The sequence below is a fragment of the Brassica napus genome, chromosome C9 (assembly GCF_020379485.1).
Source record: "Brassica napus cultivar Da-Ae chromosome C9, Da-Ae, whole genome shotgun sequence".
NCBI classification, from domain to species: domain Eukaryota; kingdom Viridiplantae; phylum Streptophyta; class Magnoliopsida; order Brassicales; family Brassicaceae; genus Brassica; species Brassica napus.
This window is the reverse complement of record NC_063452.1, coordinates 24,918,904-24,935,248: the sequence shown is the minus strand read 5'-3', so window position 1 is coordinate 24,935,248 and position 16,345 is coordinate 24,918,904. Positions and strand designations below refer to the sequence as shown.

General features: G+C 38.2%; 1 protein-coding gene across 3 annotated transcripts; it reads right to left on the bottom strand.

Moving 5' to 3' along the window:
• Positions 1-8,793: 8,793 nt before the first annotated feature.
• On the bottom strand, positions 8,794-12,112 carry LOC106416591 (auxin-responsive protein IAA9). 3 transcript variants are annotated; one of them, XR_007328640.1, is made up of 8 exons: positions 11,660-12,112; positions 11,247-11,572; positions 10,951-11,066; positions 10,713-10,871; positions 9,737-10,633; positions 9,517-9,631; positions 9,341-9,402; positions 8,794-9,059 (listed from the first exon to the last, which is right to left on the bottom strand). XR_007328640.1 is itself a non-coding variant. In XM_048768551.1 (7 exons), the coding sequence occupies exons 4-7, from the start codon at positions 9,837-9,839 to the stop codon at positions 8,998-9,000; spliced, it is 342 nt and encodes a 113-aa protein (XP_048624508.1). In that variant the 5' UTR covers positions 9,840-10,633; positions 10,713-11,066; positions 11,247-11,572; positions 11,660-12,112; the 3' UTR covers positions 8,794-8,997. The 3 variants fall into 3 exon arrangements, 2 of the variants coding, with proteins under 2 accessions (XP_048624508.1, XP_048624509.1); XM_048768551.1 differs by having other exon boundaries at positions 10,713-11,066; XM_048768552.1 differs by lacking the exons at positions 10,713-10,871; positions 10,951-11,066 and having other exon boundaries at positions 9,737-10,542.
• Between the last annotated feature and the right edge of the window lie 4,233 nt (positions 12,113-16,345).

Below are 16,345 nucleotides of genomic sequence, written 5' to 3'. Positions count from 1 at the left end.
AAGATCTAAGTTAGCCCTCGCCTTTAGGCGATATTATAATTAAAGGGCAAAAATTAAGAGGTTCGGCCAGGAAGTGGACCGAGCGACGTAAGGCTTCGACCGCGGCCTAGTCGGCCGGATCGGGGTGTTACAGTTAGGCTTCTCTGTGCGGCCCGGGTTATTTAGGCCCAGTCTCATAGTTGACCGAAATTGGGTCCAACATTTGTCCCCCAATCTTTTTTCTTCGGGTTGAAGGAAGAGAGATGGTTTATTCAATCTAGATTTCGTACGTTGCTTCGTGCGTTTTTTGATTTCTCGGCACAACGGCTATATGCGCCGCCTTAGGGCGAATCTTTAAATATCTCGGTCTTACCGATAGAGTCGTTAGGGCTTGCGATGGCTTATAAGTACTTGAAAGCGCTCCTCTGTTGCCTCAATCTTCTTCTTTCTCTTTTTTTTCATATCAACGACCTTCAACTGTTGATTTTTGCTGAGATGGCTCCATCGTTTTCCTATCCTCTTCCGACGATCAAGGCTGATTGGCTCGAGGAGCTTTACACCGTTCACATCGTTGATAGGGCTGTTGTTGTTGATTTGGCTTCTACGTCTGAGTCTCCGAAAGCTGTTCTGGATGGATACGATGGGGCGTATCTCTCTTTGTTTGAGACCTGTGGTCTTTTCTTTCCAATCTCGGACCCTGTCCTTAATATTTTAGCGGAGCTGGGTTTGTCGCTTACTCAAATGTGTCCTAATTTCTTCAGACATCTTTTGGCGCTCCTGGTCAAGGCTCGCGAGGAGGGTCTATTGTTTGGCCTTGATGAGCTTCGTCACCTCGTTCTGATTAAACGAAACAACCAAAACACTGGGACTTTTCTTATGTCTCCCCGTCCAGGACGTCAAATCGTACTGGGCTTCATGTATCATGATCAGAACTGGCGAGAGGAGTATTTCGTCATCAAAATCGACGAAGCGTCTGTGGGAAGCTTTGATTTCTCAAAACTTCCCCGTTACTGGGCTGAGGATATTGGTGAGTTCCACTTTGGTACTTTTTTCCTATTTCGCATGCACGAACAGTTCTTGATAGATTTTTGTCTTCCTTTTTGCTTACTCTAGTTCATTCTGGCAGATCTTCTATGACTGACGGGCTTCAGGGTTTAATTGGAGCTCTCTGGACAGGTCGCTCGGATTGGTCATCTTTTGATCATTCTTGAACTCGAGCCTCTTTCTTGATGTCGGGTGGATCGAGTGTTGCCCCGGAGATTGCAGGCGTCTCTAAGGATGAAGTGGATCATTCTCACGAAGATGTAGAGGTTTCCTCTAGCTATCCCCCTCCTTCTGATAGGTTGGAGAGACATCTTGCGAGGAGGTCGTCATTTCGTACTTCCAGGTCGTCGGCGGCGGGCAAGGTAGTTAGCGGGCTACCTCTGATCCCGATTCTGGACTCGGATGATGAGGGTGCCCCGGAGGCCGGGGATCCCCTGTTCCTTTGAGTCCCGGTTTGCAGGACAAATCCATTGCTTCGAGCCATAAGCGGCGTCGATCGTCGAAGGCCGTTATTCCCGAGCCGTCTCGTTCTAAGCGAGAATCGAAGGGATGGAAGATTGTCCTCAAGGGTGATGGTCCTTTATCTATGGGCCAAGGCGATCTTGTTTCTCTTGCTTGTCGTACGAGGTCCATGGATTGTCGCCCTCCATCTCTTGCTTCTCTTAATGAGGAGGGGGCTTATGCCAAAGTAGTCGTCGCGAGCTCCAAGGTCGGTGTCGTTGAGCTATATGCATTTCTGTTACGGGTGCTAAGGCACTAAAGATTTCCCCTTTCCAGGTTATGGAAGCTTTTAACGAGTTTGTTGTGACGATGCAGGATCGCGTGCATGCTCTTCGCAATGAGAGTGAGGTGGATAAAGGAAAGGTTTAGGTTCTGAGGCTTACAGAGGAGCTTCAGACGGCCAAGGAGGAGGCTAGGAAGAAAACTTGAGAGGCGATGATCTTGAGGGACGAATGGAAGAGAGCTCATCAGGAAAGGGTGGTCTTTGAGACCGAGGTCGCTGCCCTCAGGACCAAGGTCGTGGAGTATGGGTTGATTAGAAGAAGGAAGTGTCCGCTGAGATGCAACTCCACGAAGTGGTTTCTTATCTCGATCTGCTGAGCGAAATCAAGGAGGATGGGCTGGTTGTAGAAGACGAGATCGTTTGTCTGAAGGAGATGAAGAAGGACTGCGAGGCAGCTGCTAATTTGGCCGCTGTTCCGGATTGGTCTGTCGCGGGTCTTGATCTTCCTCAAGTTTCCGAAGACTCGATCATCGATGATGAGGCTGCGAACTCATCTGCCAGAGAAGAAGCTAGCTATTAGGTTGTCTTCGTTTTGTTCTTTTTCATTTTTATTGTTCGTGTAACGGATTCGAGCGATCTTTTCTGTTTCATTTTTGATTTTGCGTTTTTGAGTGGATAACTATGACTTTCGGAATATCTTTTTCTTTTATAGATTTTATTCCTCCTTCCTGTTGAGATCATGCGGTGCCCTTGCTCTTTATAAAGTTTCGTTTTGTTTGGTATCGATTCCATGTTTTGAACAAGGCTTTCTGTTTTCTTTTATTGATATGTCGTCGAGAAGAGTGAGTTTCCGTGAGTCCGAAAAGGTACGAGGCCGGGATGGGAGTTTCGGCGCAGAATGAGTTCGTTCTAGTGATGTGAGCGAAGCGCTTACAGAAATTCTTCGCGAGGAGACCCGACTTCTCCGTGCTCTCGCTAGTGGAGAGGGGAAGGATCTTGGAGGAGAAAAGGTGGTGGTTCGTACGAACTCGAACAATCTGAATGGCTCATAAGGGCGAGACCGTCCTCCGAAGAAAGCGAAGGTTACTGGCATTGTTCATCGTACTGGTGTCTCGGGCGACAACCCTGTTGCGAAACCGTTTCATTGGCAATTTTCTCATTCCAAGGATTGTCTGATCACAGAAGATCCGGACAGCGTTGCTCATCTGGTCAGACATTTCAAGCCGGCCGGGTGTCCGCCCCCCTCTCATCGAAATATGACAGAGCGCGATGCCTATGTTAAGTTGGTTGTTGCGCATACTAAGTTCGGCTTCTTAATATCTATGATATTGATTCCTCAATTCGTTTTTCTTCGTATTGACCCGTCGTGTTCCATGCTATGGAGGCTAAAAATAAGTTCGCGACTTTAGAAAGGCGTTTGCAGGATGTTCCGCGTTCCGACGAGCTTTACGAGATTAAGAAGGTCGTTCGAAAGATAAAGCTCGGTTTGAAGATGGCTCAGGATCAAGAACGTACTAACAATGCTCAGCTACCTGCTGCCGAAAAGCTAGGGAATCAGGCTCCTTCTCTTGTGACTCGTTTACGAGTTATGAGTAAAGAGAGGAAGTTGTCCCTCGAGCAGATTTCTCTTTTGGAGGCAATGATCGAGTCTTCCGTGAGTAAATTCGATGATGATCTTCGTCGTGCGACTTATGATGCTAAGAAGGCCTTGGCTGATAATTATTTAGATGTGTTGATATCTTTGAAGGAGAAGTGGGAGAAAAAGGCCGTAGCTGACTGTGAAGCTCGTCTTAAAGAAGTTATGGTTAATATCGATCTTCTGAAGGAGATAATGAAAAGTAACCTATTGGCTTCAGATGAGTTGTCACGTCTTCGAGCAAAGGAGGTCGAGCTCGGGTCCGAACTCGATGTGATGGTGGTGTCAGACTTCTCTGTTGGGTGGCTGGATCTCCCCCAGATCTCGAAGGATTTACCGGAGGAGTTCTTTGCAAAAGTTCCTTCTGAGGTGAATGAACCGGGTGACGAGGCAAAGCGCGCGGGTGGTCGGTTTGAGGACGGCGAGTTTTACGCCGAGGAGTAGTTTCAGGGATTCGCGTTTTACTTTTGTTTTTCCCTTATGTTTTTGTTGCATTGTTCTTTTAATAAAGAAGAAGAACTGCGAGTTCTTGGGTTATTTTTCATTCTTATGTGGGCCGATTTTTAGAGGCCGTGGATCGAGTTGTTGTTGATAATTTTATCGACCTATGTTTGGTATGACAAAAGATTTTGTAAATGAGCTTTGCCGCGTTTCTGGCGGGGCTGACTGTGCCCAAAGACTTGATCAAGGTCTCGGTTTGTAGCCAACCGTTTTTGAGTATTTCGAAGGGTTGCACTTTGAAGATATGGGATATCTAATGAACTTGATGTGTTTTGAATCAAACTTGGATTTTTATTTAAAATGTCAGTATGGTACAAATTTGGTACATAGATGGTCGCTTGACTTTTAGTTCGTGGTCAATGTTGTCGTGCTAGTGTACTTCGAGTGTTGATCGGAGTGAGTTGCGGTATGCATCTTTCAGAATTTGTGATTGGTGGGTGACTGAACTCATGTCATGAGTTGCCTACGTACCCTCGACGAGGGATCAAGTCATAACGTAGTTCGATTGTTTTCCCAAGAGGTTGGGTCGTTTATTCTTTTCGTGTACGTGTGTACGTTTATTCGGGGTCTTGAGCGATGATTAGGGATGTGGCTCGATATCTTTAAAGCTTGCGAGGTAACACGTTCTGGAGCTTTCCTAGCTTCCTTTGATAGTTTCAATTCCTTTTGGAGTTGGGAACTTCAAGCATTGGTGATAGGTTGAGGGAACTGCCTTCATGCTGTACAGCCAAGGTCTTCCAAGGATTGCGTTGAACGGGGCTGGACGATCTATCACGATGAACTCGACGATTTTTCTGACTTCTCCGGCGGTTACGGCAAGCTCGATTGATCTGAGGGAGTAAGTAGTTTCTCCTGCGAATCCGATTAATGGGGTTTGTTCTTGTTTAAGGAGGGCTTTGGTGAATCTCATCCTTTTGAACGTGTCGTAGAAGAGGACGTCGGCCGAGCTTCATGTGTCAATCATGACCCGAGATAGTTCGCAACCGCCGACGTCGAGTCGTATTACGAGGGAGTTATCTTGTAGTTTGTCGAGATCTGCAGCTTCGTTTTCGTCGAAGGTTATTTCGTGGTCGAGACCTGATAGGGGTTCTTTGATTCCTACGTTGTTCTCGGCTTTTCGTTGGTATGCTTTGATCGAGTTAACCGAGTTGCAGAATTTAGAGCCTTCGTATATGAAGTCAATTCGTTTTTGGTTTTGGTCATAAGCCGGGAAGTTCCATTCCTCGGTCGTTGCTAGTTGGTAGTGTTTCTGTCCCCCAAACAGGTCGTGATTAAGCGTTCGTGTGCTGTCTTTTTTCCTAATTTGTGGGGCAATCGGTCTCTCTAGTAGTTCCCGGATTTTTGTCATCTTATGCTTTAGTATTTGGATTGTATTGGGGAGAGGGGGCTATGTCGAGGTCTTCTACAGTGTGGATTGCTACCGTGATATCGATGCACACTTTTCCTTCGGCATGTCCTTCGATTCTGTTGGAGATATCGCGTTTTGGTCTCCATGAAATCATGTCGACTCTTTTCTTTGGTGTTGGAGGTGGAGAGCTAGGTGATTCAAGCTCGGTCTCCCTATTTCTTTTATTCAAAGAGCCTTTAAATTTCCAGTTGGCTTTTGGGGTTTGCTGGCGCTTCTTCTTCAGTATCTTCGCTGGTCTCTTAGTTTTCGTTTTGGCTGTGAAGTGCTGCTCGATATTCCTCAGTCGAATGTCCCTTCCGATTATGGAAGGCACAAAATTTGTTGAGATCGTACGTCGACTATTTGTTTTGCGGCGAGTTGTTATCACATAGGAGTGATGCCCTTTAGTTGCTGGTTCTTTAGGAGCATTAGTCTTTTTTGTGGTGTTATTTTTGTTCGCGATGTACTGTTCTTTTAAAGTGGCGACCTCTTCTTCACGGGTTACGAAGTAGGAGGCTCGGTGTAGGGCGTCGTCCAACGAGATAAGTGCTCGTACCGCCACTTCTTTTCTGAATTTGGATGAGAACCAGACGCCATTCTTTAGTGCTGCCAAGGCCACAACTTCTTTCGGATGTGAAATCTTGGCCTTGATTTCTCTGAACTTGTTTATGTAAGCTCTTAGCGGTTGCTTGCTTGAGATTCCATAGATCCGCCTCGGTAACCCTTGTTTCTATGAAAACTGAGTATTATTTGAGGAACGTAGATACTAGATGGGTGAAGTTGTCGATTGAGTTTTCTTCCAGGCCAGCGAACCACACGAGAGCGGCCCCAGTGAGATTTTCGGCGAAGAAGCGACAGTAACCGGCCTCTTTTTCGTCGTCGTTGAGATGCGCTCTCGATATTGCTAGTCAGAAGGCTCGTACGTGAGCTTTGGGATCTGAGTTCCTGGCATACTCGGGGAATTTTAGTTTTCCCACATGGTGTAGTCTTACGCTGGCGATTCGATTCGTGAACGGAGTCCTTCTTGTCTCTTCGATAACCATATCTATGTCCGGAGCTGAGCTTGTTTCTTTCGATGTAATAAATTTGAATTTAATGCAAGTATTTTGGTATAAAGTTATTTTAGGAAGATAATATATACATAACTAAATTAGAAAGATATAGTTTTTTCATATCGATTTGTAAATGCAAAATTAATATTCATACGTTGTGCATTAAGTTAAATATGTACTCAAATGTTTTCATGCATGTGTTGGGACTGAATTTGCATGTCAACCAGGGTAAGGTGGACACGGATCGAAAATCTCGATTTTTGGAGGTAGTGTTTTGTCCAAATAATCAATTATCCAATTCGATCTGATTTATAGCCATCCGAATATTTACTACCAGGATATCCAAAAAAAATTAAAAAATTTAATATCCAATCCAAAAAAGTGAAGTATTTTTTAAAAAAATTCAAAAATAATATAATATTTTATTATAAGAACTAGGTAAAGAACCCATGAGATATCGCACGGGAACTCATTTTGGAAAAACAATTATGCCACATTTTATATAAAATGAAAAGATACATATTCATAAATTTGGACAACATTTTTTAAAAATGTCACTTAAGATGAAAAAGTGCAACTTTTGACATTTATTTGGAGAAAAACTACATTTTTGATAATTTGACAATTTATTTTTAACAAAAGTAACTTCTAGCATGGAAAGACACATCCTTACATTTGACGACTTTTTTTAGACCAATGCAATTCTTAAAATGAAAAATATATTGTTCAGATTAATAGATAAATATTTATATATTTTGATAAAAAAAGTTAACTAATGTCATTTTTAGAAAAGATATGAAAAATCACAACTTTTACATTTATTTAGAAAAAATATACATTTTTAGACGCTTTTAGAAAATAAACGAAGAGATTATGGAGATGTGATTAGTAGACTACAATAAAGTATTGACTAAATTTTTGACAGTTTTAGTTTTTCGACAAATAATCTGTTAAATAAAAAAATATTTAAAAATAAAATGAAGGTTACAAAAGAGAAGTTAAGTTTGTAACCGTCTCTTTGACTCGCAACTCCTCACTGGTATTTTTTAAACATGCACACCTCTTAGATCAATATATTAACATTTACTTTTTGATCAAATATAATTATTAACATTTATTCACTATAAACGTCAATTCCATCATCATCTTCATTTCTTAACAAGCTCTGTTTATTTTCTTATCCCCTTATTTTCTTATCTCCGGTACATATATTCGACATCATGACATCTGAGCACTTGGTGCATTTGTGTGGTACACAATAACTCTTCATCTTTACAACACATATTCTTACTATCTTAATTTATGTATCTCAAAAATCATTTTTTGTAACTGATCTTAAGAATCATTTTAATAATGCCATTTTTGTTATAACTGTAAACACCAACTTTTTTTAACGTTTATAAACTTTTTAAGGTTGAAGAAATGAAATTTTTTAACCAAAATAGATATGAAAATTTGTTGTACTAGAAAATAATAAAAACACCATTCTTAATTGTCATTCGGAAATGAAACACGAGTTTGTTATAAATTTGTTCACCGATTTTTTTGCTGGAAATCTATGTATTAAGGAAATTATTTCCAATATGAATTTCATAACTGTAATGAATTTGTAACTTTCCAATAAATTGATAATATGATTGATAAATACCAATTGATTTGGTGTGTCCCAAATTGATGCCTTTTAATTGTATCTTGCCACTCTTCATCTCCTTCTAATAAATCTTTTGCCACACATGCATTTCTGAACAATAATTGATTAGCATTTGAAGATTAAATTTTTTGACCAATGTCAAGTCTTGAGTTACATGAAATATTTTTGTAGGATAAGACAAATCAATTTACCTTTTCTATTAAGAAAATATACATAATATATAAACAAATTTTCCAAGTTTTATATGTGTTTCTCCAAAAATATTTTATGATCCTTTGGAGTAGTGAATCTTTCTCCTTTTTATCTACTAGGGGAGTAGTATTTGTTTGACAAATAATTGTAGTTTAAAAATGTTAAAAATGTTTGACAAATAATTGTAATTTAAAAATGTTATAAGAGGTGGAGTCTAAGTGTTTTGTTTAGTATAGTTGTATGGTTTATAGTACAAATTAAAAGTTTCATGTCTTGTTGATGATGGGAAAATCATATGACGTGTAGTTGTAGTGGATAAAGTAGAAGGTATAATAAAATGTGAGCAAATTAGTTGTGAATATAAATTCATATCAATGATTAAACCCTTAAAATTGTTTCATTAATAATTGACATTGAATAGCTCTATGGCTTTTACTTTTTCTAATCAATATTTAATATAATGGACAAAAAATATGAAGTTTACTATACAAACATGCAGTTGTGCAGTTTGGTAAGCTGAATACGAAAGTTTACGTCAACCCTCTTTTAAAAATATTAAATCTGAGAAACTGTTCTATTGTTGCTGAAAAAAATAAACAAAAATAGGAAAAATAGAAAACTCTGCAAAGTCAAAAATAGAGAGATCATATTAATTCGTGGAAACGGCGACCAGTTTACTGGTTCCACTAAAACGTAGTCAATTCTTACCTATGTAGTTTTTATTTAAAACAAAAAAATTTCAGAAGCTACAGATGTTTTGAAATTAAAAAACACAACCAAACGGGATAGTCTCAACCACACATATTCTGTATTAGTTAGAAAGCTTCTGAATCACTTTCTTTCCAGATTATAAGCTCTCATCTTCGATTTCCCCATTGATCTCGGAGCTGCAGCTGCAAACATCACAACATCAATTATATAATAGGAAATACATAATCATAAACCAGACCACACTCCTAAGGGCTCCAGACTGTTTTTCTGGCGCTTTAGAACACATTAAATATGTTAACTTGCTGTGCTTACTCACAAAAGGAACCGTGATCATCATCAAGCAGCTAACAACCCACTAATCTCATCTTATCCCAGTTCTAATTGATCTCAAAAATAATATTCAGAAAGTTACTGCAGATTTGAGTTGGAGGTATTTTGGGAACCAAGTGAAACAAAAACTTACCTAATCCAATGGCATCACAGCCTTTCATTATCTTCTGCTTCTTGCAGACATCAATAAACATCCTGGAGATTAGAACAATCAACTCCCAGTTAGTATCTTTCTAGTGTATGCTACATTTTTATTCCAAGAGCATAAAAGCTTCTAAGAAGTTTTTAAAAATAAGAAATAAAACTTACTCCCGTGGAACATCTCCAAGAAGCATCCAATCTCCATAATTGTGTTCATAAGTGAGCACATAGTCTTTTCCATTCAGAAGATCCTTGAGTTTGGTCTCACAGAGCTTATCCTTTCCTGTAGCTCCATCAGATCCACATTGACATAAACACCAAATAATCCAATATTGCACACCATGATTTCAAACAAAGCATCATTATAGTAATCACAGAGACATCTCACCAAGAGTAAAAGTGGTGAACATTTTCTCCAAGGCTGAAGAAAGTTCCATGTAGTTAATGTATCTCCTCTGGTCAACTTTCCTTAGATAAGGGGCACCATCCATGCTGACTTTAACAAAGAGGTCTGCAGAACCTGGCTACCCATCAACTTCATCACTGTTCTTACAAGTGGTCACCACTGTGTTCTTCCTGAAAAATCTCACTGTAAGGCCAACTAGAGCTGTCGAATGGTCCGTCCATGTCCCAATTGGGCATCACCACTTGGACCATTTCAGTTTTGGGCAGTAATGGGTGGTCCATATTGGACAATGGTCCAAACAAATATCTAAGACCAATAGAGACCATGTCCAAATGGGCAATGCCCATGGACACTCAATAATATTTATAATTATTTTTTAATTATTAGTTTAGATTTTATTTCTAAAATTTTGAAATTATGTTTACTTTCCAAAATTATAAAAGTATTTTTTTGTCATAACTGTAAAACTATGTTTTCCCCTCAAAATCGAGAAATTTCATTTTTCCGCAAAAATCGAAAAATTGTGTTTCCTGCCAAAACCGAAAAATAGTGTTTCCCGTCAAAATCCGAGAAATTATGTTTCCTTGCCAAAACCGAGAAATTGCGTTTTCCGCCAAAACCGAGAAATTGTGTTTTTCCGCCAAAACCGAGAAATTGCGTTTCCCGCCAAAACCGAGAAAAATATAAAAATCCAAAAGTTCTTCTTTGATTCGTCGCTGTGTCCTTGGCAGCAGCAGCTTGCGAGTCCAGAAACAAAGGCTGGCAAGAAGAGTAGAAATCCATGATAGCTGCAAATATCTCAGGCTTTAGTATATCCCACGATACATCATCAGACTGTCACAGTGACGAAATCTGACCCAAAGAAAACTCGAACCACACCTGCAAATCAAAGAAACAATCACATCACATTGAAAGATGGTCTTTCTACCAGACAAAGGAACATATGAAATAACAATACCATCGATGAAGTAAATGGACTTGGTTAATGGAGAACCTAAAGCTGAACAAACGTTAGAAAAATCAACACTTTCGATCTCTACTTGTTTTCCAGGATAAAACATTAGAGAAGAAGGATTCTGAGTAGATTGCGTTTGGATAAACATCGTCCTTCTCTGTCCTGCTCATGAGGTATACCCTTTTTAACTTATCAGAGATAAATTATATTAAAAATAATAATTTAAAACCATAATGCATACTTAATAACCATATTTGTAGGTTGATGACATAATCATTCTCGATAACTTCATCAATGGTTGTTTGGGGATGAACCGGATCACGAAAGGGTGGTCCATAACTCTCACCACTGAAACCGCTGGCAAAGAAGGACAGTAATAAGGGGCGCGACCAGTAGGAATGAACCCATGTAGTTAATTGTCCACTTTTTGTAATTATATAAAAAAGGTTAAACCTAGTAGCGGTTAAGCGCGTTTCATGTTTCTCGGAGCGGCGGCAAAAAAAAAAAGAGAATTTGAGTTTTGTTTCCCTCTTTTACCTTTTCGCCGCCATTGTCGAGTTGTTCTTTGAGCTCCGCAGCTCCTCTGTTTTCAGTTTCCTGAAAAAAAAAACAGAGCAGTTATTACGGAATGTGAGCGAAGACTCACACATCACTAAAACAATGAAAAATCTGCTGCAGATTGCTTAAAATAGGGCATAAAACAATGTTTAGTAACAAGTTGTTTTGTTTATCTTCAGGGAGTGTTGGAGAATGGTATGAAGATAGCTGTGAAGAGGTTGTCAACAAACACAGGCCAAGGAATGGTAGAGTTCAAGAACGAGGTCAAGTTGATATCAAAGCTGCAGCATCGGAATCTCCGAATTCTGCAATTAAAGATTGAAGATTTAGATCATCGGCTTTTTTACAAAATAAAAGATCTAAGGGAAAAAAAAAGCTTCTGGTTACAATACCTTCTCATCAAGGAGGAGTAGAGTGATTCCCATGATTTCACCTTTCTTCTTGATGTTTTTCGAGTCCCAAAAACGGAGTAGACGACCAACAATGATCTGGACAGAGCTACCGAGTCTCGGAGAGTGTTGAAGGCGCATTGTGCAACAACATCATCAGAGGAAGACATTTTTTCAGAATATCTCTACGCTCGATAAAGGATATAGACTGAATGTGATTGTGAAGGTTATCAAACTCTCAACCATTGCGTATTTATAGATTTGACGCTGAAGAAACGAAGAGGTCGGAATCGTTACAAAATTTCAATGTGAATAACAATTATTGGTAAATTAAATGAAGACATTGAACTTTAGGGAAGGTGAAGAGATGAGAAGAGACACTTTGAAGATTAACAAAAATGGAGGCGGTGAGTTAACTCTCCCGTGGAAGAAGGAAAGCGATGGAGCCCTAATCAACCAAAGCAAAAACGCGGCGTTTATATGACTTACTTTTTAATCAGACCAAACAGGGAGAGTCAGACCAAACCATCTATACTATTAAAACAGAATCATATTTTAAAATTTTTGGATTCTGCCCTTGAATTTTTATTATATTTACATCTAATGTCATTTTTTTTTTAACGCTGGATAATTATGCTATTACAACTATGAGAAATATTACAGACGATTCTACAGCCGACAATTCTACCTGTCGTATGAAGATTCACGTCTGGCTGCATCACCTAAGCCGCCTTATGAGATTCATGCTTGACGGTACTCCTTGCGCCATGCTGCAGATCTCTTGTAAGCCTTTTCTCCTTTAATTCGCATAATTCCGCCTTCTCCGGGAATTGAAACCCAGACTTCTTGGTGTAGAAGCATTAATGAACCGTTGGTCAAACCACTGGACCAAAGGGGCTTCCACAATGTCATTTCTTTTTTACTCATAAATATAATTAATTTTAATAAATGAATTAAAAAAAATATGATGAATATGAGTTTCCTTATAAATCATAGGTATTATATTAAATTACCTAATATTTAGCCACTTTAAAAGATTGCAATCTTTCAATTTAATACTTAACAAAAACAATTTTATAAATAACATATACATATAATCATATCTAATTTTAAATTTATTGAATATTCTCAAATCTAGGTTATAAATTATTGTGAATAATTATTTGATTTCGTTTGATCAATGTGGAGGCCGGTTCACTTTCACAATGTAAATTTGCACGTGTATTAATTTTTTTTACTAACTTTTCTTTTATGGTTTTTAACTAAATTTACCCACTAAGCATGACAACCATATATATAAAGATTTTTATACATGAATTACATTGATTTAATTTTCTATTTTTTTTAAATAAAAAATCTAAACATTGTTTTCAATTTTTAGAAATGAACTAAACATTTCTTAAGAAAAATACAATACAAATATATTTTCACAAAATTAAATGATTTTGGTCTCTCAAAATAAACCCAAACCGGTCAAAATAGATGATCAATACAATTTCATGAATCTAAATAGATAATATTATTGAAAACTTAAAAGTAAATGGGTTCAAACGGCCGAGACATATATGTTTTCGTTGAAAATGAGACGGCTTTAAATAAGGTGGATCTACCATTTTATTATTTTTTTAACAAAGCATTTGGAAAATTTTTATTATATTTTTACAGAGTTTAATATCCCGCGCTTTTAAAGCGCGGGTCAAAATCTAGTTATTTACTTATTTCTCGAACCAAACGCGGAGAATCAGACCAAAGTACAAATCACTCGACAGGTAAACCGAAATTTAAGTGGGCTCCACTATCATTAAATAAACGCATACGTGGACACTCTCAGAAGAGAGGAAAGTGTCCCATTATATATACTAGTGGTATTCCAGCGCTACGCGCCGGGTTCGTATGTTTTATTCTTATTAGAGTTCAAAATTGCTTTTTCGATCAGTTTGATAGCGAGAGTGGTTAGTGACGGTAGTACTTTGTTTCGAAGTTTTTTAAGTCAAAGAAAAACCCTTCCTCGGCTAGATCCCTCTAGACATAGTTGATTGTATATCACAATAAGTGATATGTGTTTGAATTTGTTTTTTTGTTGATAATGGTATTTTTAAACTTTGATTTTGTGGCTTTAGAATGGCGGTGAGATTTTTTTGGGTTTAGTAGTATTTATCTCATGCTTTTGACATGTTTACGGTACCGTGTGAATTGTTGCTGGAATAGGTGCGAAGACTGAGGTATTGTTTTTTTATCAGAGATTTTTTTTTTTGGTTTAGTAGTATTTATCTCCTCGCACTGATACTTACACCCCTATTGGCCTGTCACCCTGTTGAGCTTCCAAAAGTTTACTTCTTCCATATTTACTTCTTGAATCATTAAAAATTATTTTTGTATGACATGTAGTTTGTTAGCTGTTTTTTGCATTATTTATTCTCTATTCTTTTGACACTCATATCTGGCATCTTAAATGTAAAAATACAAATTTTGACTCTTCCTGAAGTTGTGTGTTTTGACTCCACTTTTCCATTATGCTCATTAGATCTTAAGTTATTTCTTGTACCGTACCAGCTTTCTTTAATGGCGTAATTTATTTTCCACTCTTTGGTTTGTTTTATAAGCGTCTGTTGAAAGAGACACATTTAGAACTGTTGTTTAATTTGAACCATTTGTTGCCATACGTCGACTTCATATTCCTCACCATTCTTCTCTCATATTCCTCACCATTCTTCTCTTTGATCCAGCCAGGCCTATAGAGACAATGACCGATGCCGATCAAAGTAAGTCTCCGAATCTGAATGATTGTTCTCATATGATATTTATTTACACATGTCCTCTGTGTTCTTACTCTCGATTTTTGTTACTTCTTTTTTGGTAAAAGGTATGGAAAATATTGGAAGCTGTATTGGGAGAAAGTGTGAAACATGATTATTCTTGGGTTTTCTTTTGATAAAATTCTTGGTATTTATTGATAACCTGAGTTTTACTTTCATACTTTACAAAGTATAATAACGAATACAAAAGTAGTGTAATTCTATTTTTAACTTTATTATAGAGTTATAAAGTGGAATTACAGAAAATTTTCAAACACAAAGTGGAATATAAATTAGAAATGCTCTTATTTCCATGTATACTGCTTTTTGAGCTCATTACGGGTCAGGGAGCTCTTGAAGTGCTAATCCGTAGGCTTGGACTCTAGCAGTTGCCGCCTCGTCTTAGTTATTTTATAATTTTAATTCTAGTTTTCAATTAAAATGGTTTGTTGGTGCTATAATATTATTCGTATGACTAATGTAACAATCACATTTGTATTGGAGGTGAACTGTAGTTTTTTTATTTTCTAAGAAACATGTCTATTGGAGTTATTGGTAGTTTTTTTTTTAAAAGAATGGAAAAATGTGGATAGTCTGGTGCGTCCGTGCGTGAAAGTATACGTTTTAGCATGTCCATGTGTACTTGGGAGGAGATGGTTTGCTTGTTGCAGGAAAGTTAACAGAGCATATTTCAGATCATGGACAGAGAAAGATTTGGAAGCTGATGACTAAATGAGATTTCTGAGGTTACAACTTTTGTAAGATAAACGTGACTAAAGAAGCATTCTTAGCCAGGTACTTGATGACTGTTGTAAGTTCCATGATTTTTATATCTTGTAAGTGAGCTTAAGGAATAATTTTTGCAATTTAGTGCTACTGTAATAGCTCTCAATAACTGAGGCAATTATACAGCCAGGTCTTGAGCCTGGTGCAGTTGATGTCTTCCTTGAATTCATTTGTTACTATGGTGGACCGCTTCCAGAGGATTTACTCCCACAGTTCAAGGTTCTTTACTCTGATCTTACTCCTTAGCCGTAGTTAAAACTAAACCTTTAAAGTTTTTACTTCACCATGACCATGTCATTTAACTATTTGCAGTGCCCGGTTCTAGTTGCATGGGGAGAAAAAGATCCATGGGATACAATCAAGCTTGGACGAGCTTATGGTAATTTTGATGCAGCTCCTCAGGTCTCTCCTCTCTCCAATGAAGTAACCCTCTATTCTTCTTCTTATTGCATTTCTGTAAATTTTGCAGGATGAGAAGCCGGAAATGGTGAACCCACTTATTAAATCAGTCGTTGCGAGACATTCAAAGTCCAGTACAGCCCTTGCTCCAGGCATTTGATCTCAGTTTCTTTTACACTTTTTGTATATCTGTACAGAAACATATCATCTGAACCAGCATGAATTGTCAACATGTGAGAACTCAGTGTGACAAAACAGTGACTGCATGCATATCTTTGATGAAGTAGAGATCTCAGTAAAGGAAACAAAATCTTTCGCTCCAGACTCGCTATCAAAATTTCAAAACCTGCACTCAATATCTATAATCCAAAAGCAGGAGAATCTTATCCACGGCCGAACAAAACAAAAATCTAATTAAATAAGTCTCTTTTCTCATCCTTTCCCATTTCGTTAGCAACATGCTCTCTCTTGTCCTACCAATTATATTTGAGCAGTACACACCACCTGACTGAGACATCCTTCATATGTTTGTTGTTGGCGAAGCAATGTTTACCCCCAAATACTTGTCTAATACACTCCTACAGGCCTGTATAACAAAAATAGATAAGAGTTTTATTTTCTATGGGACTTTGTTGGAAGTCTTTTCATCTCCTATAGAAATCAGAGACTTTTCAGATCTTGAAGGTTTTTTTAGTTTACCAGTAAGTTA